General features: G+C 40.4%; 2 protein-coding genes across 2 annotated transcripts; one reads left to right on the top strand and one right to left on the bottom strand.

Moving 5' to 3' along the window:
• Nucleotides 1-87: 87 nt before the first annotated feature.
• ubr1 (ubiquitin protein ligase E3 component n-recognin 1) lies at nt 88-18,824 on the bottom strand. The gene is made up of 47 exons (XM_034139988.1): nt 18,624-18,824; nt 16,727-16,986; nt 15,683-15,761; nt 15,118-15,228; nt 13,857-13,984; nt 13,629-13,767; nt 13,437-13,499; nt 13,191-13,314; nt 12,765-12,872; nt 12,582-12,670; nt 12,381-12,479; nt 11,944-12,101; nt 11,759-11,858; nt 11,511-11,639; nt 11,191-11,371; nt 11,050-11,102; nt 10,799-10,909; nt 10,632-10,697; nt 10,424-10,525; nt 10,273-10,336; nt 10,062-10,186; nt 9,915-9,967; nt 9,721-9,823; nt 9,585-9,633; nt 9,312-9,466; nt 9,110-9,209; nt 8,885-8,988; nt 8,671-8,751; nt 8,053-8,234; nt 7,731-7,939; nt 7,539-7,638; nt 7,261-7,413; nt 7,072-7,172; nt 6,218-6,317; nt 5,985-6,133; nt 5,843-5,898; nt 5,658-5,754; nt 5,419-5,486; nt 5,075-5,222; nt 4,884-4,968; nt 3,020-3,156; nt 2,831-2,939; nt 2,698-2,754; nt 2,531-2,608; nt 2,266-2,436; nt 2,023-2,124; nt 88-1,423 (listed from the first exon to the last, which is right to left on the bottom strand). The coding sequence occupies exons 1-47, from the start codon at nt 18,666-18,668 to the stop codon at nt 1,282-1,284; spliced, it is 5,223 nt and encodes a 1,740-aa protein (XP_033995879.1). The 5' UTR covers nt 18,669-18,824; the 3' UTR covers nt 88-1,281.
• Nucleotides 18,825-19,128: 304 nt separating this feature from the next.
• atxn3 (ataxin 3) lies at nt 19,129-22,140 on the top strand. Its single transcript, XM_034123208.1, has 11 exons — nt 19,129-19,235; nt 19,721-19,885; nt 19,972-20,016; nt 20,116-20,201; nt 20,295-20,361; nt 20,443-20,530; nt 20,612-20,741; nt 20,849-21,012; nt 21,251-21,407; nt 21,637-21,701; nt 21,798-22,140. Exons 1-11 carry the CDS (start codon nt 19,191-19,193, stop codon nt 21,848-21,850), a joined length of 1,065 nt encoding a protein of 354 aa, XP_033979099.1. The 5' UTR covers nt 19,129-19,190; the 3' UTR covers nt 21,851-22,140.

The raw sequence follows: 22,140 nt of genomic DNA, 5'->3' as shown, positions 1-22,140 counted from the left end.
GGTTAGTATTCCATTTAATTCAATCTTATCGCATAACATTTGAGATTTTATACACACTCGGATTGATTCAGGGCACAGAAGCAGATAATCAGTATATAGGCCAATGTCTTTATTTCCACAGCCTGGAAGTCATGTAGGTCTGTCAAACAACACAGAGGACATTTATATTCACACATTTCCTGAAAAGGCTGAATGATGGATGAGTAACTGAAAATAAAAGATATACTATCTTATATTGTGTTCAATATAAAGTTTTTCCTAAAAAGAAAATATTTTAACTTAATTTCCATTTGTATAAATTGGATTACCACCACGTGGAGAATTGTGACTAGCAATGGTCCCCTCTATACGTTCCATCATAACAAATGTACACTGGATATCAGATAATTATAAGAAGAATCACTTTGGCCTAAACTTTTTTTTTGTATTTATAAAAGGGCATTTTATAATACTATATATGGTAGGGAGGGTTTTATATTGTTCGCTCACTAATTCTTAGGGTCAGCGAGGAAATGTGGCTGAAATATTCAGAAAAGTGTCTGTTTATCATTCAATGCATCTCTTTTTCAGGAAAAAATGTGGGATCGTCACTGTATCCTTCAGAATACTGGATTTGTTTAAATACAACTTGAAAAAAATGTATATTCTTTATTCCTTACATATGCTCCTATATGCGAGTAAAGGTGACGTTAGGACGTGGCTTCATCATCTGGACTGTCTACATAATGAATGGGCAAAAGCTCAAATGTGTGATGTCTCTAAACGCGCCTGATTTCCAAACAAATGTACCTTTTTTAAAACAGCATTATATAACTGTTATAACTCATGACAAATCATAGTGTCTAACACCAAAAGAGAATGCAGAAAATTCACAGCATTACCGAGGGAAGTCAAATATATAAATGGATAACTGAAACATGTTGGTGTGTAACTGATTTTTGTCTTTATTTGAAGGAGCCTCTTGCAAATAACATTACTCTGGGAGAAACTCACTGTCACAGCAGACAATCAAATTAAAACAAGGCGACTTGGGTTTACTTATTATTCATCTCGCTCCACTATTCTTCCTCCGACCATCCCACCTCTCTATACTCCAGCAGGGGTTTCATCAGGGAGGGGGTGGCTGCTCAGACCTCCTTTGATTGTAGGAGGTTTCTATGTGTGTGTGCATGCGTGCGTGTGTGTGTGTGTGTATGTGTGTTTGTGCCCTAGGAGCACCGGAGCAGGGTGTGCTCTATGGCTGTGCTCTTTACTTCCCGGCCACCACATCTGGAGCAATCATCACAACATCTGCCACTCAAAGGCAAACATAACGTTGACCACCTCCAGGCTGCGGGCGATTTCTTCCAGGATGCAGTGCTGCTGCCACAGCTGGTTCAGCTTCCTGTAGCGCTCTGGGCAAAGGTGCAGTGGATTGCCCCTTCTAGAAATGAAAAGACAGAGGGAGGGATTTATTGAAGGGATTGTCAAAGAAACACACAAAACATTTGATACAACAATGGTATATTGTAACAAGCTTCTACTGAAGCAGTAATACTAAATGATATAATTCGTATTTTGTTAAATTCAAAGGATTGTTAATATGATGTTTAAAGGTGTGATATAATCTTGCTCCCAATCCAAATCGTTTTGGTCTATTACCGACCAATTTTAAACAGGGACAAATGGTGTCACTGATGTGAAGCAACAGTCTCAGCTAATATTATCAGAACACAATGCGTGTCCCAGCTGCAGTTCTGAATAAAAGCAGCTGTAACACTTAAAGGTAGGGTAGGTAAAACAATTTATGGATTTTTTGTCAAAGCACTTAAGATATTCATTGCTATCGGGATGTTAAGAGCATTCCATGGAATATAACAAAAAGTGTATCTCGAGCCGGTTTCTCAAACTTAACTACCCTACCTTTAAACTTGCAGCAGCTATTACAATACTGACTTGCCAGTAGGAGGCCATAACAACACTTGCAATTGTAAGCAGAAGTTATTACAGTATAGCACCTGGACAAAAAGCTGTGATTCTTACCCAAGGTGAGGATCAGTCTCCCCATAATCATCCAGGTAAGGAGCGGGGTAAGTGCTTCCTCGAGTCTTACTGGCCATCAGTACAATTTCACACTCTCTTATCCTGTCAACATCAAATCAGAATTCATATTCAGCACATTTCAAGCAGGAAAGCATGCAATTCATTTTAAAAAAGCAGATACAAATCCTGTTTTAGAGCTGAAACAAAAGATCTTGATCCGCAAGAGGCCTTCAGTTGACCCACCTGAGGAACATGCCCACTCCGGCTCCACAGGTAGCAGCGTGGGCGGTGCAGGCCCCCACATCCTCTCCATCCAGCTGGCTGAGGCAGCAGGAGCTCTGAGAGCACAGCATGGCCCCGCAGAACAGGCACAGGGTCGGGTGCTTCCTGTCATCGTCTGTGGACTTGGGGCACCTGAGGACGGAGTACAGAGGAGACAGGCTGAACATCTCGGACAGATTTTACAGCACAACGTTGTGACGGAAAGGCCAGTTCATTTCCCACTTACTGAAAATGGCATGCTTGATTGAGGAGAGCACTGTAATCCTCAGGAAGATCAATCAGACGATTCCTTCTTCTGGGGTATCTGGGGGAAGAGTTTATTCATTGTTTTACGAGATTATGTTTTATTACAAAATAAAAGTGGGACTAAAGGAAACAAAGGCTTAAGTCTACCTGACGGTCTGGATTTTGCCTCTCAGGGCTTTGGTAACAGCTGGGTTCCCGCACCACCTAAGGAATCAAAAACATTGTCATACAAACTCTCGGATAAATATGAACATATCTTTGCCTCATGTTCATCACCTACCTCTGCAGCAGTGGAGTAACGGAGTCTCTGTGCTCCTGGAAGAGCTGGAAAACATTGGAGGGAAGTGCCAAGTAGCTGCATAGCGCCTCCATCTGTCCTTGAGAGGTAACTGCAAAGAGCCAAAACGTCAGCATGATTTCCTCGAATCACCATATGCATTTAGTTGTAGTCATATATCCCTTCACCTACCTGCAGTACTAGAAAGCTCCTCTGGAGGATTGACTCCTGTAAGGCAATTGAAAAAGAGAGCAGCACAGCGCAGGAAAGGTTCCATTCCTCTCTTTACTCTTTCTGCCACAGAGCTGCCGGACACATCTGGATTCAGCCTGATGAGCAAAACCAAGAGAAATCAGTCAAACAAGCTGAAGGAAGTCCACATTAATGTGTACGTGTCTGAACATGCAGCATAAAAAGAGCCATGACACCAGGGAACAAGGAGCGATGATTGCCTCGACTGAGAGGTTGTTTGTTTCCAATGTTTTCATAAAAAGTCTGATATGAAAGGTTCAAAATAACAATGTTCTCCTTATTGCAGGGTACTGGGACGGTCAAACATAGCTTACAAAATAATATAAGGGTGGTAGCACTGCAGACATCAAACAAATAAAAAACATATTTGCCACAAAGAAGGTAACAATAGCAGAACCTCAGTTTTAGCATCAGCATCTGAGAGGGTAATGTAACAAAGTAGAAGAAACTCTAAGGTTGTGAACCATCACTGCTGAGAATTACATCCCTACACACTGTGGACTGATCCTGCTCCCTTTCGGACACATATGATTTATTATTATTATCAATATGAAGACTTTTTTGTTGAATATATAAATATTATCATGAATGTGGATAAATACTGTATTTTAACAATACGGTATTCTGTTTTTCACATTTGTTATTTTTTATTTGTTATTTTTTTATCTGTTCGAAATAAAGATTGAAATGAAATGAAATCCCATAATAACTCCATTAAGAATCTGAGCTTAGAAGTGTGACCTTTATGTAAAGGTTAAACTATTAGGAACAGCTAAATAAATTGTGTGTGTGTATATATATATATATATATATATATATATATATATATATATATATATATATATATATATATATATATATATATATATATATATATATATATATATATATAATCATCATGCAATACTTTTGGGTCACAAAACCAAAATGTATTTTTGAATGTTTTAATCAAAGTATCACAACACATGACCTTTGCATTTCCTTAAAGGTCACCTATTATGCAAAATCAACTTTTTCATGTCTTTTATACATAAACACATGTCCCCTCTGTGTAAAGAGATTCTGAAAGTTTCAGGAAAAAGGATTTTCTCACTTTTTGTCCTGATCCATTTCTATAAAAACCTGTCTGAAAATGAGCTGATCAAATTTTGGCCACTTTATGATGTCATAACGATATTTTGGCTTGTGTAACCATTAGCCAATCACCAACCAAGGTAACACCCCCCGCCACCTTTTCACCTGAATCTCCTCCTAGAGCACCATTGTGTTCTTTTTAACCAAATATCTCTGAGGGGCGTGGGGAGTGGCTCCTTATTTTCATCTAAAGTAACAGACAGAGAATCAGCACTTTTGAAACAGGCCTGAAACAGAGGGGATTATGGGATGCTACAATGATCTGTTTGGTATTTCGAGCCAAACACTTCAGAGACATGTTTTGTATATATCTGAGACCTATAATATATTGAAGAAAAACAGTATAATAGGGGACCTTTAATATACATGTCTATTAGTTTTGAGCACAATATAATTGCATGTCTACACGCTCACTTTTTCTAGCTTTTAATGGTTGTGCTGCAAGTTGCTGTATAAGCGAAAGGGCTTTAAAATAGAAATAGTTTTGCTTATTATTCAGTAGAAATAATAACCTCAATAACCTTTAGTTACCACTATACTTATAAAAGGATAACCAAGATATACAAACTACAAGTAGTTCACAGATCTCATCCTCTTTTTTTGTTTTTATCATGTACAAATGTTAAACCAAAAAGACATTTGCTCATGTTTTTGTCAGAAACCCTTGTACCTGTCGGTGTGATGTGACACTGCAGCGTACAGCTCTGCTGCAGCCCTCGTCTCCTCTGTTTCCTCTCCAGCTACTGCAGGGAAATCTAGGTAGAAATGCCACCATTATTTATTCATCTGTGATATTAAACAGCATTCTGAGGTAGTAGGGTAAAACACAACATACATAATGTATGGTTATGCTGTCTGTACCTGTAGAGGACAGGAGGACCTGCAGCATGTGAGCCATGGTGACCATGTGCAGGATGTGCAGGTGGTTGTAGGCGGAGCTGACGGCTGACGGCTGTAGGTCTACAGCCTCCTCCTGATACAGTGAGGGTATAGACAACACCAAGCCCACCTGACAAAACACACAAGGACACACACACCATAAACAAAGATGTTAATACATGCAAGGAGAAACAAAAATAAAGTTATATTAAATTAAACTCAGAAATGACGAGTAGAAATGTTAAATACATTTAAAAAATGAAATCAATGATGCCGATCAAAACTTTTTGAGGATCCACTGGACCCCCGTTTCAGGTGAAACCTACCAGAAGATGGAAGAAGTCGACCTCCAGGATAGAAGGCGTGTTCTTTCTGCCTATGACCGGTAGCAAGACTGTGGGAAAAGTCACAGTTAAGACCACAGTGTAAATGGACAGCAAGAAAAAAGGAAGTAGCACATACTATAATACATAAAGGAAGAACACAGTATGCTTTATATAGAAAAGAAAGGTAATAATAATATAATAATTACATTTTGTTAAATTAATTTTAAATGTCCACATACCTCCCAACATGTCGTTGAAGTGCCTTTGAATGACAGCCTGGGAGCTCTTTAGTCTCTGAGCTGCTGAAAACTGAACAATCGCCTTCAGACCTGCAAGCTGAAATAGAGAAACATTTAAAAACTGATGTCTGACCAAGTCATAACATTATACATATCATGCTTTATGTAGTCAAATGGCAGCCAACCTGTCTGTTCTGCAAGGACCCAAAGAGTGGCTTGCCCTCTTCCTGCAATATGTTTTCTGTGAAGACAAAACATATTTTGAGAATCGCAAAAACTTAAAAAGGGGGCAGATAGACAGAAATGGTATTATAACTATTACTGTACCTATGGCCTGTATAGTGAAGGCACATGTGTTCCAAGCCATAAGGGGCACACGTGGGCACAGCTCATTGGGTCCCGTCTGCAGACCCACCCTGTGAACCGTGGTGGCGCAGACAACCAGCATCTCCACTATGCTGTCGGAGAACTTCCTCCTAAAAAGCACCAGCAGCAGAGAGTTCAAGCTGCTGCTCTATAGGACACAAAGACACTCAGAGGGCGCTGACAGGTTCACTCACGGTTCTTGTACTCCGTAGCTCAGAATGGATCTGAAGTCTGGCTGACCCTCCCCACACAGCCCCGTGTCCACATCAACACTGCTGGCCTGTGTGTTGCACTCTGCACCAGAGAGAAATCATCAGTGTCTCGTGTAGCACATGGCAACAAATAGTTATAACGGAACTTAGTAGATATTGAAGCAGAGGAGATGATATATAAAAAGGCAGTCATTTATCAACCTCCATATTCTCCATAGTCAGCATGCACCTGTTTTCAGTTTGTGACAGTATGTGCGAAATAAAACTTCTGCAGCTGCTTGTCCTCCACCCTCTAAAGCAGGGGTCTCAAACTCAAGGCCCGGGGGCCAAATCCGGCCCGCGACTTCATTTGATGTGGCCCCGCAAGAGCTTGCAAATAGAATACGTTTATTATACGGTTACATGCCACTTTACAGAAGCAGGTTGCCCATAAACTACATGTCTCACAATGCATCTCGTTTTGTGACATGCGCACTGAAGAGACTTGCAATTATTTGCCCTGGACTTCTGCTTTCAGACGTAGTTAATTACTAAGTTATTATCCTATCCGATAATAATCCAATTCAGAGGCAATAATGTAATACAATACATTATTTTATATATATATATATATATATATTATATATTTATATAGTTACAACCGGCCCTTTGAGTGCAACCTTTATGCGAATGTGGCCCGCAATGAAATTGAGTTTGACACCCCTGCTCTAAAGCTTACTTTGGCTTTTCTTATGACGCAACTGCAGTGCTGAGTTTACATTAATGGCATACTGCTAGCGACTAACCCTAACCCTCCAACACATATGAAGTCATGTATGTGGATTATGTCTTCTTACCATTATCCTGAGCAACAGACTTGAGTCCTTTAATCCTGGCAGAGAGGATCTGGATCCAGCGAGGCAGGGTCAAATGATGTCCAATTATCTCTGCATTTTCACTGCACACAGGAAATAAATATTCATTAAACATTCGTACAGGTATCAATCGATTAAAAGATTGGCCTGAAGAAGCCGAGGTGGACTTACTAGTTAAATGTTAGTGTTTCAAACGGGATGAGAGGGACCACAGTGTTGCACAGAGATTTGCACAGGGGACACAAGTACTCCCCGTTCTCCAGGTCGATGATCAGCTCAGCGTGAAGCCGGTTCCTGGTCATGTTCTGAACTGCCTCAAAATATCTGAAAAATATAGAAATAGCAACCTAATGGCAAATGGAGTCTTCAAGTGGATCACACAGATACATTATCATCAAATGTGTTCTTTATAGTTTATGTTTGGTTTTAAAATGTATACAATTACTCACTTCTGCCAACATGTGGCATGCATGACGTGTCCACAGCTGCCCGTGTGGGTCCCAACTGCCAGTTCAGGAGTCATGAAGAGGGGATATGATGCCCCTGTCCCTTTAAGGGATACATACAAAAGCACACATTAGTTAAAGATTTCTTCCAATCAAATTGCAGTTAACAATGAAATGAAACAAATGGAGACTGACCATCTGCTCTGTTGGCCGGTATCTTTCCTCTGCACTGCGTCAGCACTGTGGACCTCTGGACACACGCAGTCAGTACCATGGCTGGAGCCTGGGCCACCACCTCCTGTTCCTCCTGGCACAGGATGCAGGTGAGCACCTCCCTCTCGGCCGGGGAGCAGCCTCGTAGGGGCCCCACGGCAACACACAGCTCCCTGTGCTCCATGGCGCAGCTAGAGGAGTCAACATAACCCCAACGAGAATTAGCCAAATCTATTTGTTTTAGATGTTGATCTCAAGCAAGCTACACACAGCCATTGATTTGTTTTTCCATGTTGCTCCTCACTTCTCAGGAGTTGTCACAGGCTCTCCCTGTGTCCCGCTCTCTGGCATGTTTTCATACAGCATCTTGTTTGACTCTATGAAGTTTTTCTGCATCGCTGACATCTGAGCCATAATCTTCTGCCGGTGGAGTTTGGCTGCTTCGGCCTTTCTTTTGCGCTCAGCTTTCTCTTTGTCCTGAGCACTCTGGAATAATAACAAACCGATTCAAATCTCCAGAAACTAAAAAGATACACAATGCAATCAAGTTTTTGTTATTTCATACAATTTCACGAGTGAGGGCTATCATTGTGAGCGGTGACTTAAACTTAGGTCTCATTGGTAAACCAAATGAATATTGAATTGTCAGTGTAATGCTGGAAGACTAAGGAGGTACTGACATGAAGACCGTGCGGCTCTGAGCAGCACAAGATGCCTGTTAGTCTTGATCATTGATCTTTTATAATTCTATTTTTTAAGTTCCTTAAATGACTCTGACCACGATAGGAGAAGTACAGTTTTACTTTTGGTAACAATGACATTAAGCTTTCTTGAATACTCACTCGAGCACAAGAAAACGTTATCTTGAGCCAACAGTATCAGTAAATGCAAATGTGTTTATCGTTATGCAAGGTTCTTTTACCTCCTCTGGCTTGCTGGTATCCATGCTCATGGAGGCAGAGGGACTGGACTTCTCTCTAAGGCACTTGACAATCTCAAACATCTAGTAGAAAAATATAAAACATTGTTAATTGAAGATAAATTGAATGTTGAAGAGAAATGCATGAATGTACAAAAATGATAGAAACCGTTATACGATAATAATAATAATAATAATAATAATATAATATTTATACCTGTAGTACCCATTTGACCATGTCTTTTTGGGCTTCGAGGGAAGGAACAGCCTTGATCTTGGACAGCAAGAGAAATACTGACTTCCCATGTTCTGAACCGATTCCTGGAAAACCAGAAGAGACATTTATGTAACAGAATATCCAAAACTAAACCGATTGATAGATTTGAGAAAGCTGATTGATAGTAAGGGAGTGCTGAAAACAAAATAATGAGTTGTCACTTACTGCGGGCCTTGAGGCTGAAATCAAAAATCACCTCCTCATCAGTGCTCTCTTCAAGCTGTGATTTCTCTTCAAGCAATGCCTGGCCTATCAAGTGCAGGGCCTGTGTGGTAAACGCATGCATTTAGTTACTGCAAGTGGTTTTAGTAATAAAAAGCAAAAGCCGGAGCAAGGTAGACTAGAAAGAAACTGATGTGATGTGTACCCTCTGGATCATGGCTTCTGTCCAATGGGTGGCCCGGTCCTCTGCAGCTCTCTGCAGGACACGCCTCAGGACGTGGATGATAATGTCGCAGCAGAGCAGACGCACTACGCTGGAGAAAGCTGGGCAGAAGGGGGGGGGCATCGGAGGACGCAGAGCTGGGAACAAAGACAAACAGAAGGAATGTTGGTGGAGCTGCTTCATTAGCAAGGGGAGAACATATTGTTATATCTTAGAGGTATACAGAACAGTGTGCAGAGGAAATGCATGAATAACCTTTGTCATTGCCCTCGTGAGTCCTCCTCTTCTTCTGAGACTCTTCAGCCTGCAAACAGTAAAAGAGACAAATTAAATAAGGGATATTCACTAAAGTTCAAATGTTATGTACAACTGGAGTTAAAACACGGTGTACCTTGCTATGCTGTGATCTTGAGTAGTGGTAGAAGAAAGGATTGAATTCTACCAGAAGCTCTTTTTTTACTCCATACAATCCATGCCCTGAAACTCCGGGTTTTCTAAAGAGAGAAGCAGAATAGACTGATTTAAACCAACTCCGAAGTTACCCTTAACTAATAACCCATTAGCTATTTTACGGTCTTTACGTACTTGAAGGTGGCAACTTTGGTAATTACAGACTCCAGGCCGGTTTCGTGGCTCTCCTACAAAAGAAAAAATGTTTAACGTGTTCTCCAAGGATTATTCAATCATAAAACAAAACATGTAACTATAATTTAGCCAGCATGTGGTTCTTACGTTCTCTGGCAGACCTTTGACCAGGCTACTGTGAGCCATGGGCTCAATGCACAGCAGGTGGATAACCTCCCTCATCGTCACGTCCTCTTTGGTCACCTCACTGACACCGGGGACATATCGCTCGCCTGAAACACAACACTGGTCAGATACTGCAGTTTGGTTCATATCCAACTAACTATCTTCCCATGATGAGCAGAATGTGACAGTGTACCTGTGATGACGATAAGGAGGTACAGCATCTCCTCTGTCAGGCGGTTCCACTGTATCAGCTCATCCTGAAAATGATGTTGCATTACATAAGTAGAGCATTTTGTGGCGCAACATTTTTTTTCCTTCTGAGTGGTTAATAGTTTGGTGCTTACCTGGTCTTTGCTTGAACAACTTCCATTGAAATAATCAAAGAGCTCGAATCTCAACAAGACCAGCATGAGGAAGTGGTTGGGGTCCATTTTGGAAGCAGCAATCTGTTTGAACATTTTAAGAGAAGGTCATATATCAACACATGTATAAAAACGGTGAAGAGTAAGAGCAGATATGGGAAGATATTCTCAATGTATGATGGCCTCCAACCTGTAGCATGAGAATGTCCTTATCGTACATCTCGTCCCTGCATTTTACATCCTGATAGTAGTAGACCTGATAATGTGAAAGAACAGTTAATTGACTTGAAATTTGTTTATTTAGTAAATAAAGAGAAGAAGAAATATGTGTTGAGCCGCAAAAGGGGTGTAGTATACCTGGCTGACCAATGAGAGCCCATTTCTCCGCCACATTTCAGCAGAGACCTGAGCAGCCAGCACCACACAGCGCAGAGGATGCTCCACCAGCTGGGTGCGGTCAAAGCCCTCCTGCAACAGATGGAGGAAAACCTTATCTCTCTAATACCAGCAGTGGACGTTAAGATGTTTATTCAATAAAGACACAGCCCACACTGAACACTGAAACAGGCTGCTAACTAAGCATTTAAATATGGTTTGAAGACACTTACAAGATTATCCAGACGATCAACTGCCCCTGCTCTGCACATTAGTACATACAGACCTAGGGATTAAAATGTACAGAAGAGTAAGTTCACTGTAAAAGAAAAATACCAAAAGAATATACAAGTGTCTGAAATAAATGATCCTACCAGCTAGTAGCCTGGAGACGGGCAGGTGTATGCTGACAGGCTCTTGGGACACTTTGTATGGATGAACATGGATGATGTGTTTGCACATGTAGTAGTCGGTGGCCTCTCTATGGAAGGGCTGGTTATTGCACTGCATCAGGACACTGTGGCACTCTTTAAATGCAACCATCAATATCTCCTCCTGGGGGGACAAGCAGGCAATAATTGACCAAAGCAATTACATCCTCTCTTCTTTACTTCTGAACAGACAGTGAGGGGGTGACGCTCCCTAAATCTGTCGGATAACTTTGATTTGAGGGACAAATTGCTTGACAACTCACATCAGAGGAACACCAGTCCTGAAACATAGCAAGAATGTGGCGAAGCTGGATCTGAAGAGAAAAGCCAGCCTCCCATTCTGGCTCTACCGCAATGTGTTGACCAAACTGGCGCTTCACCTCCTCCATACCCTGAAAAGAAAAGTAAAAGAAGGTATCAAATATCTGGTTTCTCAAGTTTCTGTAAGCTGATGTAATTGCCCTGCTATTGCACAGTATCAAGAATGAATCAGAGTTGAGATAATTATTACCTGCATGCATTTGAGAAGCCCAAGAAAGACTTTGAATCCCTCCATGAACTCTGTCCGCAGCTCTTCAGTCCATACTGAGGGTTTACTGATCAGGATGTACCTGGGAGACACAAGTTCCATATTAGATAAAGAACCAACAAAAGTTAGAAACTGAGAGTAGTTCAAGTTGTTTCCTGTTTAATGACCTGAGGTCGTGGAAGATGACCTGAATGCGTGAGAATTTGTCAGAGTTGTAGCCGAGGAAGAAGAAGCGATTGTTGTCATCCAGATGTTCACGCAGCAAATCCATGACTGTACCAACTATCACTTTAATGACATTGCCCACTTCGATGAGCTGTCTGGCCTAAAAGAGGAACAGGCGCGTGAGAAAAGACATGGATGTTAAGTCACAGATTTAAAGAGAAATAACATTTACCCCATTATAGCCCCTTTTACAGTGGAAAATCCACATTAAATGACATTTGGCTTTTGCCTCCAGTGGAAAAGTTTACAACCGGCATATATCCCAGGGACACATTTATTCTGCATTAAAAAAAAACTGAATATTTGCAATAATTGTCTGCAGGAAATAGGTTTATAACACAATATCTACATTAATGCCCGAACAAAAAGCCACACTCACCAGTGTGGGTACAGTGAATATTTGAACAGACAAAGCAGTGATGGATATGCTCCTCTCATGGTCATCCACTATAAAGTCCCTTTGCAGCTGCTTGTAGTGCTGAAAAGACAAAGTAGAGGTATTAATTGTACATGTACAAAACATGTATTAATTTAGGCAGGTTATAGAATTGAAAAAAAGAACAAATAATTTTTTTTTTACCTTTGTAAATTCAATTGCAAAAAGCCTCTTGAACTCTGTCTCCATTAGCATGCTACAGAAAATCAGTTCATGGACGATCTTGCGTGCACCTTGAGGAAATAGGAAAAAAACCTTCATGTTAGTCTCAAATGGAACCGAGTTGAGGATAAGCTTGTACTGAAGATCAAGCTCAGATCCACTTGCCTTTGTACATCTTGCCGTCGTGCAGCATGAGTTTGCTGATGAGGCAAGGCTGGTCCCCGTCTGGATTGGTTTCTAGTGCCACCTGACAGAAAGCCTGCCTGAAGCCCACTGCACAAACACAAAGGTTCCCAATCACATGACATGCAACTGGGCAGGGACAACTGAGGACTAACTATAACCAAAATGAACATCTTCTGCAGCAGTGAGACTTGTTTGTGTGTTTCAGGTGGAAGGATATTTTTATACCACAGGTCAACCTGTAACAGGATTCTATTGACTGAGGGTATTTTCTGGACGCAATTTGACGCCAAAAGTTCAAATCATACACACATTTTGCAGCTTTCTTTAGACAATGCTACCCATCAAAAGTGAGGAATCAATAAATGAAACCTTTAAGATTGTGTTGTGCAGGTATGGGAACAATACCTGAGTAACCGATGATCTTTTGGAACCAGGGGCCGAGGCGCAGAACAAAACTTTGATGAGCCATAACTGCTGAGTGAAGGATCTCTACACGTAGTGGCTGCTGGGAAATGTGCTCCGAGTTGGACTGAAAAACAGCAGAGAAAGATTTAGAATGTGCTTAAAAATGCAAAACTGGACAATAATGATTTCAGATTCAAGACTTGTGATTTAAAATGTCTTGCATGAAAGTCAGAGGCTGGTGTTTACCCTGATGAGATCTTTTGCTTGTTGGCAGGAACGAAGGGTTCCTCTCTTTACTGCCCGTCGACCCTGCAACAGTTATCAAATATTACATTTTCTGCAGTAGATATGATGAGTGCATATTACGAATAAAGATTTAAGTCGTCTCCCTTCGAATTTACAGTATTGTTAAGGAAAAGTTATGAAAACAAAAAATACCTCCTTGTCAATAAGTGCTGTGTGTGTCTGCGCTTCAGCCTGATCACAGTTAACAGAGCGCTGCAGGGTGTAGATCACATGGTCGTACGAGTGGTGCTCATCATTGTACAGTACACAGTAGTATGCATTGTCTTTTGCCCTGCACAGAAGGAGAAATACACTGTCAAAGTAAAGTTGTGTGCTTTGCTTGGGAATTGATGTATTTGCATGTGATTAGACAGGCCATACCGGGGCTGGAGCTCGGCTGAGAGGTCGTGGCTCTCCTCCCACACCAAGAAATCTGTGACGTAGTGCAGTAGTATCCGAAACAGCCTCTCAGCACGCTCGTATAACTCGGGCTCCACTCCACACTCATCCTGCACAAAATGAGACACAGGATTATTTAAGCACACCAATAACATTTCAAGAGTTGTCTTGCTCCAAAACTATCAAAGTAGAAACACTGTCTTATACTAGGGAGAAACATTTCTGTTCTGACAACTAAGTGTCATTTGTTAGAGACGTCAATGATTTCATAAACGTTTAAGACAAGTGAAAGTATTCCATGATTAAAACTGAAAAATATAAATAATTAACTTTCCAAAAACACGAGCTACTCTGAAATGGATAACGTTTCTGACCTTCTATAATTCCCTATTTTCTTTGGCACAAGCACTGACGCTCCAATATGACATGGAGTCGGTCTATATATTTTTCTTAATAAGAGCTAAACAGGCAGCCGCCAGAGTGGAGTTACAATAAAATCCCCTGAGTAACATTCCACATAGCGGCGAAGTATTTCATACAAATGTCTGACATTTAACACACAAACCAAACAAACATACAGTGAGTCTGTGTGTTTACACCGGTCCCTACGTCACACTACTGTGTGAGAACAAGCACTGGAATCTACCACAATCTAAACAAAAAGAGGTCTGAAGCAGCATGATGGGTTTTCATGTTCAGCATGGAGATGTGTTCATGGCCATGTGATGCGTCACTTCTTGTTAAGCACAGGTTCAGATCTAGTGTAAAAAAAAACACACCGCAGCCTGGTGGACTGGTGCCAGTAATGTCTTTGTTAATAGGAGCACCTGCTGTTTACGGAAACAGGCGCAGAGCCGTCAAGCTGCACGTCTGCTCAGAGCTCCTGAGTAGGATCTTATCAGAGAAAAGCCCAAACACATCAGCAAAGAAGGGCCTGACAAACAACTGCTGCACAGGGCAATCAATCATCAATATGTTTCCAAGCAGCAGTCGGGTAGGAGAGGCTGTAAACTGATTACACGCACAGTCCAGCACCAACAAATGTTTTCCTCCAGCTTCTCAGCACTCAAACACCCGCCTAATCTTTTAACCTAGTTATACATGTTCTCAGTCGGTGCAGGTCAACAATGTGCTTTTTCTTTCTCATTTCCGGAGCCAAACTCACAGCCAAGAGAGCAGTGACACAGAATGGGACAAGTACGCCCCTCCCACGTCCCTCTTTCCGCTCTCTTATGTAACTCACCGTTACCATGGCAGTGTCTGCTCCTGGGTCGTGTTTGGAGCAACAGGGGCCAATCTTCCAGGCTTCTACATCCCCACAATCACAGAAGCCCCCTCCTGATGACGCGTGCATCTGGAAAGAAATGTACATGCTGTATATCACTATGGGAGAGTAGTGGATACACTGAGCCGAAATAAAGTAGTTTAACTGCTGTAGCTGTGGGGATGCATTATTATTTAAAACTGAGTTACAACATGAAAGACCAAATATCAGTCCTATATTGATTTGAAATCCATTAATCAGACATTTTATTGCATATGGACTTGGGTTTTGTTCCAAAGACTTGATGCTTTAGTATGAGACTAAAGCATACTATAGTACATACATAGTATACATACATAGTATCTTCGACTATGTGTTAGCCTAAAAAGAAATCATGTCATAACATAAATACAACAATCAGGGATTTTCTTTCATTGTCTTTATCCAAGGGGGGAAAAGCTTACTGCGATCAATCAAAATAAAATAAAACAATTATACAATTGTCCATTTAGAATTCATAGAAAAATTAAACATTGACCCCAACCTTGTAACGATGGGTTTTGTGCACGCTATCCTGGAAGCAGTCCATGCACAGGACACAAGTGGGATCTATTGCACAATCCCTGAAATGTGAAGAGGATTTGTTATTTAAATGTGTATTATCAGAGGCTGAATGTTGTCATAGTTACTGTACAAACTGAACTGGATGAAGACCTTTCCTGCATTAACCCATCCTGTTTCTTCAATGTTAACATTTCAAGAGAAAACTTGATGAGCACATGCACTTTAGTTCTGTTGATACCGAATGATTGTCATTGGCTTAATGTCATATTTATTATAGTATCAGAGGATATGATTAATAAAATAACAAACAGACTTTAGTCTCATTGTATACTCAGGTACCAGCTTTCAATATCTGTGTGTGCTTATGACAGTTGAGTTTTTAAAGAAACACCTATAAAACTGCACAAACCTTTTTTTTTTTAAACCTGAGTTATTGTCACTCTTCATTGTTAAATTGACTTATTACCAGGTTTTTTTGTAGTTGAAAGCTATTAGGTGTGTTAAAAGTGTTGCCCTCTGGTTTATACTAAGACATCCAACTTTTTATGACATCTTGATAAGGAAATTGAGGAAGAACTGCCACAAAAAATGAGAGTCCACTCACAAACTGCGACATACTGAAACCTGAGTCTACTCATTAACTATTTATTTTTAACACTTAGCCTAAATACTGTGGGGTTGCCGTGTGATAAGATCATTGCTGAACTAAAACCTAATGAGGCCAAACTGTTCCTTACAGTTGTATTTAATGATGACAAATAGTCTCCAGGTAGGTTTATTGCTCTCTTTGAACTCCATGGCTTTATACCTCACCTTGTAATCTAGATTCCAACGGGGCTGTGCAATGTGCAAATACTTTTTACTTTTAATTTATTCATCCCTAAAAACAACCAAAACGATAAGATTTTTTGTAGATGTTGACGCCTTCCAGTATTTTTAATTACAAGCAAATTGAATCACAACTACAATTATTATTGCCATGACAATTTTCTTTTCAATTTGTTTTTCAGATATGTTTTCAGACCTGCAGGAGTAGACCGTCTCTCCCTCTTTAAAAACACGTCCGCAGAGTTGGGAGGAGGTGCTGCCCTGCTTGAGCTTCTCCAGACCCTCCTGAGGATCCTCCCCAAACAGGAAGCACTCCAGAGGGTAGAGGAGTCGGCTCTGCATGAGCTCCTCTTCCTCCTGAGGGGTGGACTCCTTCTTCAGGCAGAAGATCTGTGGCACCTGCTCCTTCAGGTAGCGGAACAGCTCCGCCCTGCTGTCTGCGGCCTCCAGCCATTGCTGCAAGACAACAGAGTTGGGCATGACTTGTTTCACAATGACTCACATCTGTCTCATCACCTGACTCATAACCACATTTATAAAAGGTACAATTCTCATAGTTATACACAGATACATTATAACTTTAGCAATATACTATGTTTACTTATCAATTTCAACTTCAATTTTTTGGATTAAAGTCATGTCATTCAAATTATGGAGATGTAAATGTTTGAAAAAAACACTATAGTAAGTTATTTGTTGACAACTGATGCTACCACGTTGTTTTGAGGTGAAACGTCCACCACAAACAGAATTACATGACATAGAAAAAGCTTACCTATGAAGACACATGGATCTCCATTAAATGTCTTAACAACTCATTAGTAACTTAAGTTATTAGTGAGGTTGGTATGAGTCACACTTTTTCTTGATGTCTGCCTAAATACAGAAGCTTTTTTTCACTCTGACATCTGTATTGACTGGCAGCTGAATAAAAAGCCCCATGAACACAAGGTAGTTTTTACCGTTGGAATTCATATAGATCTATGAAGCAATCATTATTAATATTGCTTGGATCTATATATTCATACATTATTGGGTAGAACAGAATAAAAAAAATAGTGTTGGTTTGTTTTATTTTACTGAAAATATCCAATCGGTGACTTGAATGTGCTCTGTAGTTAAATGAGTGTTTTGAGACCTAAATTAAGTGTGACTGGCAAATGGATTCACCTATTATATATACATGGGTAAAACCAGTAGACATTTAACATACTTTTTAGGTAAGTATAAGCTTAAAACATCTAGTAGTTTAATAGGATATAAAGAGTATACAGTACTCACAGCTGAACATGATTTAGGACTGGATACAGTTACCTTAATATAACACAACATGTATTGCTCCAATTCTTATTTTTCAAATTTCAAAGCCATCCTGTTGGCAGGTAATTGCTGTGCACATTACTGCACCCTGAACGTTGAGGTTCGAGTTGCAGTTAAAGTAATTTTTATATTTTATATCGTTGGTCCTGCCATGTGTATCTGCCACAAACCATGCCTGTCATTTTGGTGTAATGATTGCTGTAGCCTACTCCATCAACTCAACTTAGCCAAGTGTCGAACTGCTACAATCTGACTTAATAAAATCAGATCCAAAAAGGCCAGTTTTACTGTCACATTGCAAAAATAAACGCATTGAATAAGATTTTATAAAAGGTTGCAAGAGTTTGGGTTTGTAAAACAGTCGAGGCAATGGTGTTTAAAATATATTAACTCATGAAAACTCGTTTGTAGCGCTGTAGCCACAATGCGCCCACCAAAATACCACAGGATGGAGATTAACACACTTATTTACGGATAACACTGCCATATTTTCACTCTCAGTATTGTGTACTATATAGCACATATCGACCCATAAAAACAATAACTAACACGGGCTGTTGGTGAGCAGTAAATACTGCAGCCTCTGCAGACATTTTTACCATTTTAGGTAGCTAGCACAGTAGCTACCTACGAATGCTAACCACGCAATTAAATGGCCTTTAAATGCACGGTCAAAGTATTTTGTACAGAGAAACTAGCACATTATACCTCAGTGTGTTGCCCCTGAGTCTCAGTAACCACTGACAGCTATATTAGCTATTTTAATTTCATACCTTGCTGAGCTCCAGTCCGTCTAGGGATTTCTCACCCTCCGCCATATTCCATTTGCCGTAAAGGAGGTGGCGTCACTAGGAGACTCTTCCACTTGTAATCGTAACCTTTTTTGCGACGTTATTCAACAATAATCACAATAGTCAGAACGATTACGATGTAGGTATTGACTTGTAAATAACTGCGATAATCAAATATGGCACTTGTTTGGGAAAACTGCCCTTTCATTTATATGTGCCTCTGGTAAAAAGAAAAACATTTTGTAAACAAAAAATCCTGCTAGACCTCGCAGCGCCATCTGGTGGTAACAGTTCTCCATGCGTGATTTGACAAATATAGTGAGTCCATTCTATAATGTTTTTTGGTCAAATTTTGATATATCATTGACAAAAATGTATTTAACAGAGAAATTAGTCCATAAGGCTTCATAATGAATCGTATTTACATTGCTCTATTTTAAACAAAATCCGCGGAGATTTGAATGTAGACGGGAACCAGGCCACTAGAAGGCGCTGGTCGAGATTGTCCCTTCTCTCCGTGATTATGAATGATCTTGAGGTCAGAGTTGAATGTTTGACAGAAAGCTAAATATGGATTCCATATTTCATGAGAAAGTAAGTTAAAACATTTAACCACGAATAATTCGTCTCGTTTATTTGGAAAGCTTTGTGCCTTCTAGCGGCGGTTCGTAACCCGGACCTATCTGGCCGGTGTTGAGAGATTTGTGGTGATGTTTGGTAGTATTGTTGTCCAGACAGCTAACATGCTAACTGCACCTGCTAATCATAGATTATGAAAAGTTTCTCTTCAGCTAGGAGTAACGACGCTAAACGCTTCCTAATAGCTACAAGCATGTTCTTTTTTTGTCCAGTTAGTAAACGAACTGGCTAAATTGGCTATCGTCTTTTAAAGTAGTGTTAAGAGTAGTTATGTTAGTTTACGTATGCTATATGTAGCCTGTAAGGCTGTTTCCGTGGCGACAAGGCAAATGAAAAACATGTTACTATTAACGTTAGCTAATTCAGTGTCTATTTAGTTATAAGTTTATATAACAAAATAATGCTCTGGTCTCTCATCAATAAATCATCTTTATTTGTAGCAAGAGGGCTCTCTTTGCGCCCAACACTGTCTGAACAACCTCCTGCAGGGTGAGTATTTCACTCCTGTGGATCTGTCCTCCATCGCTCACCAGCTTGATGAAGAGGAGAGGATGAGGATGGCGGAGGGAGGTATGGCCAGTGAGGAGTATAGGACCTTCTTGCAGGTGAGGAGACATTAGATGTGAATGCTAATGCAGCAGCTGCTCTTAGAAACATGTTCCAAATTTATTTTCTATGAATGTGTTTCTAGCAACCATCTGGCAACATGGATGACAGCGGATTCTTTTCAATTCAAGTGAGGGATTCACTCATCTCAATTGTGGTTTATTCACAAATCAATAACTGTATAAATCAGTAATGTAATTTCCCTGCTCTGTTATGTATTTCCTCGTAGGTAATTAGCAATGCACTGAGAGTCTGGGGCTTGGAGCTAATCCTGTTCAACAGCCGGGAGTACCAGAGCCTGATGATCAATCCTATGTAAGTATTTATTATGTATTTTCCTTATCTGTAATCTCATAGCTTCTTCACAGTGTACATTGATTGTGACAGCTATTACGCTCATTTTTTCAGAAATGAGAAGGCCTTCATTTGCAACTACAAGGAGCACTGGTTTACTATACGCAAACTAGGACAACAGGTATGAGGCAATTGTCATCATAACCAATGTTGACACAGCCTGATTTACACAAAAAAACACACCGTTTTGTTTTCATTGCAGTGGTTTAACCTGAATTCACTGCTGACTGGACCAGAGTTGATATCAGACACCTATCTAGCCCTTTTCCTTGCTCAGTTACAACTAGAAGGTATTGTAAAATTAAATTTGTAATGCCATGATTGTTGTTTTTTTTCTGTGCAGAAATAATTTTAAAGTTGAATTTGGACAGGTTATTCCATATTTGTGATCCGTGGAAACCTCCCTGAGTGTGAAGCAGAGCAGATTTTAGGGATCATGAGGGTGCATCAGCAGCAGCGACCAAAGCTTATCGGAGAGGATGAAGCCCAGACCAGTGCTGGGTATGTACTATATTTGCTGACAGTACAAACAGAACAGAATTATCTTCGTTTATGTATTAAGCTGCTAAAAGCTATATCTAACTTATCTGTACTTGCGCTCTGAGCAGCAGGTCGGCAGCTCAGAGCCAGGCGGATATGACCTTTGCTGTGGAGGACGAGGTTGTAGATGAAGACGAAGAGCTGAAGAAAGCTCTGGCACTCAGCAGACAGGACATAGATGTGGAAGATGAAGAAGCTGATCTCCGCAGAGCCATACAGCTCAGCATGCAAGGTAAATTATGGGTTATCCAACGTTTTTAATATGATTTAGGTTAGGGATTTCAACAAAAACGTTGATTTAATACATCTACAATTCTTGATACACTGCACTTTTATTTAAACTTCTACTAAAGATCATATCAACAAGTATTTTCGTTTTCATTGTTAATTTCACAAGTTGTGCTCCAGGTTTGCAATAATAAAATAGTTTAAAACAAAACGGTATTCTTTGTTTATTAATAATATTATAGGAGCCGTGATGAGCAACAAGTCCTCTGAGTCTGAAATGGGAAACATGAAATTGGCAAGCCAGGCAGCAGGGAGTTCTACCGGAGGACAGAGAGCCGGCCAGAATGAGGCGCTCACAGCTGAAGAACTGCGGAAGAGGAGACAAGCCTATTTTGATCGGTAGGTTTGGCTCGACACAATAAATAATAAACTCTTGAATTCTATTAAATAGTCATGCAATTAACACTACTTTTTATAATTTATGTTGTAACTGTGTCTTCATTATAACATGTATTTAATTTATAGTTAGAACCGATTGAAGTATTCATGATATTGTGTCCTCTCCTCTTAAATTAATGTAAACTGAATTCATGGATGTTTCTAAAAATTCTCTCTGTTCATTTCTTAGGCAGCAGCAACAAGCTCAGTCCAACATTCCTCAGCAACCGGACCCAAAATCATCAGGTGGTTCAGGTAGTGACATCTGACTTATGTTAACTAACTGTATAATATAAGCCTATCCAGGTAACTCATGAAATATACTTAACTAAGCTCTCTCCCCTCTTCTAGGATCAGTGAACCCTGGCTCTGAAGAAGACCAACAACAAAAGCCCAGCCAGTGAAAGTGTGCACTGTTTGCCTATGTTGTTTACCAGCTGCCAGGATTGGCAACCCCGTACAGGGGAAGCTTTGCTCCTTCCTCTAACCTTCTGCACATGCGAACATAAGGACAGTCAGAAGGCTGACGCGTTTCCCCTGGTTAGTTCGCTGACAGGCAATAGAGAAGAGAACAACGATGAGGAAAAGGCAGCAGTTAGTGTAATCTAACTCAGCGAGACACTGACGCTGGGAAAAGGGTGACCACAGAACCCACGATGCAGTTAATCCAAGTTTGCATTTGCCTTTTTGCCAT

The sequence above is a fragment of the Trematomus bernacchii genome, unplaced genomic scaffold (genome assembly GCF_902827165.1).
Source record: "Trematomus bernacchii unplaced genomic scaffold, fTreBer1.1, whole genome shotgun sequence".
Classification (NCBI taxonomy): Eukaryota; Metazoa; Chordata; class Actinopteri; order Perciformes; family Nototheniidae; genus Trematomus; species Trematomus bernacchii.
Note: the sequence above shows the minus strand (reverse complement) of the source record. Positions and strands in the feature narration are given on the sequence as shown.

Coding starts and splice junctions, on each gene's coding strand:
- atxn3 (XM_034123208.1), top strand. CDS start 19,191: ATGTTTGACAGAAAGCTAAATATGGATTCCATATTTCATGAGAAA. Junction 21,408..21,636: donor AGACAAGCCTATTTTGATCG/GTAGGTTTGGCT, acceptor TTCATTTCTTAG/GCAGCAGCAACAAGCTCAGT. Junction 21,702..21,797: donor AAAATCATCAGGTGGTTCAG/GTAGTGACATCT, acceptor CCCCTCTTCTAG/GATCAGTGAACCCTGGCTCT.
- ubr1 (XM_034139988.1), bottom strand. CDS start 18,668: ATGGCGGAGGGTGAGAAATCCCTAGACGGACTGGAGCTCAGCAAG. Junction 7,940..8,052: donor CCTGTGACAACTCCTGAGAA/GTGAGGAGCAAC, acceptor TGACTCCTCTAG/CTGCGCCATGGAGCACAGGG. Junction 5,223..5,418: donor TCGACTTCTTCCATCTTCTG/GTAGGTTTCACC, acceptor GTGTTTTGTCAG/GTGGGCTTGGTGTTGTCTAT.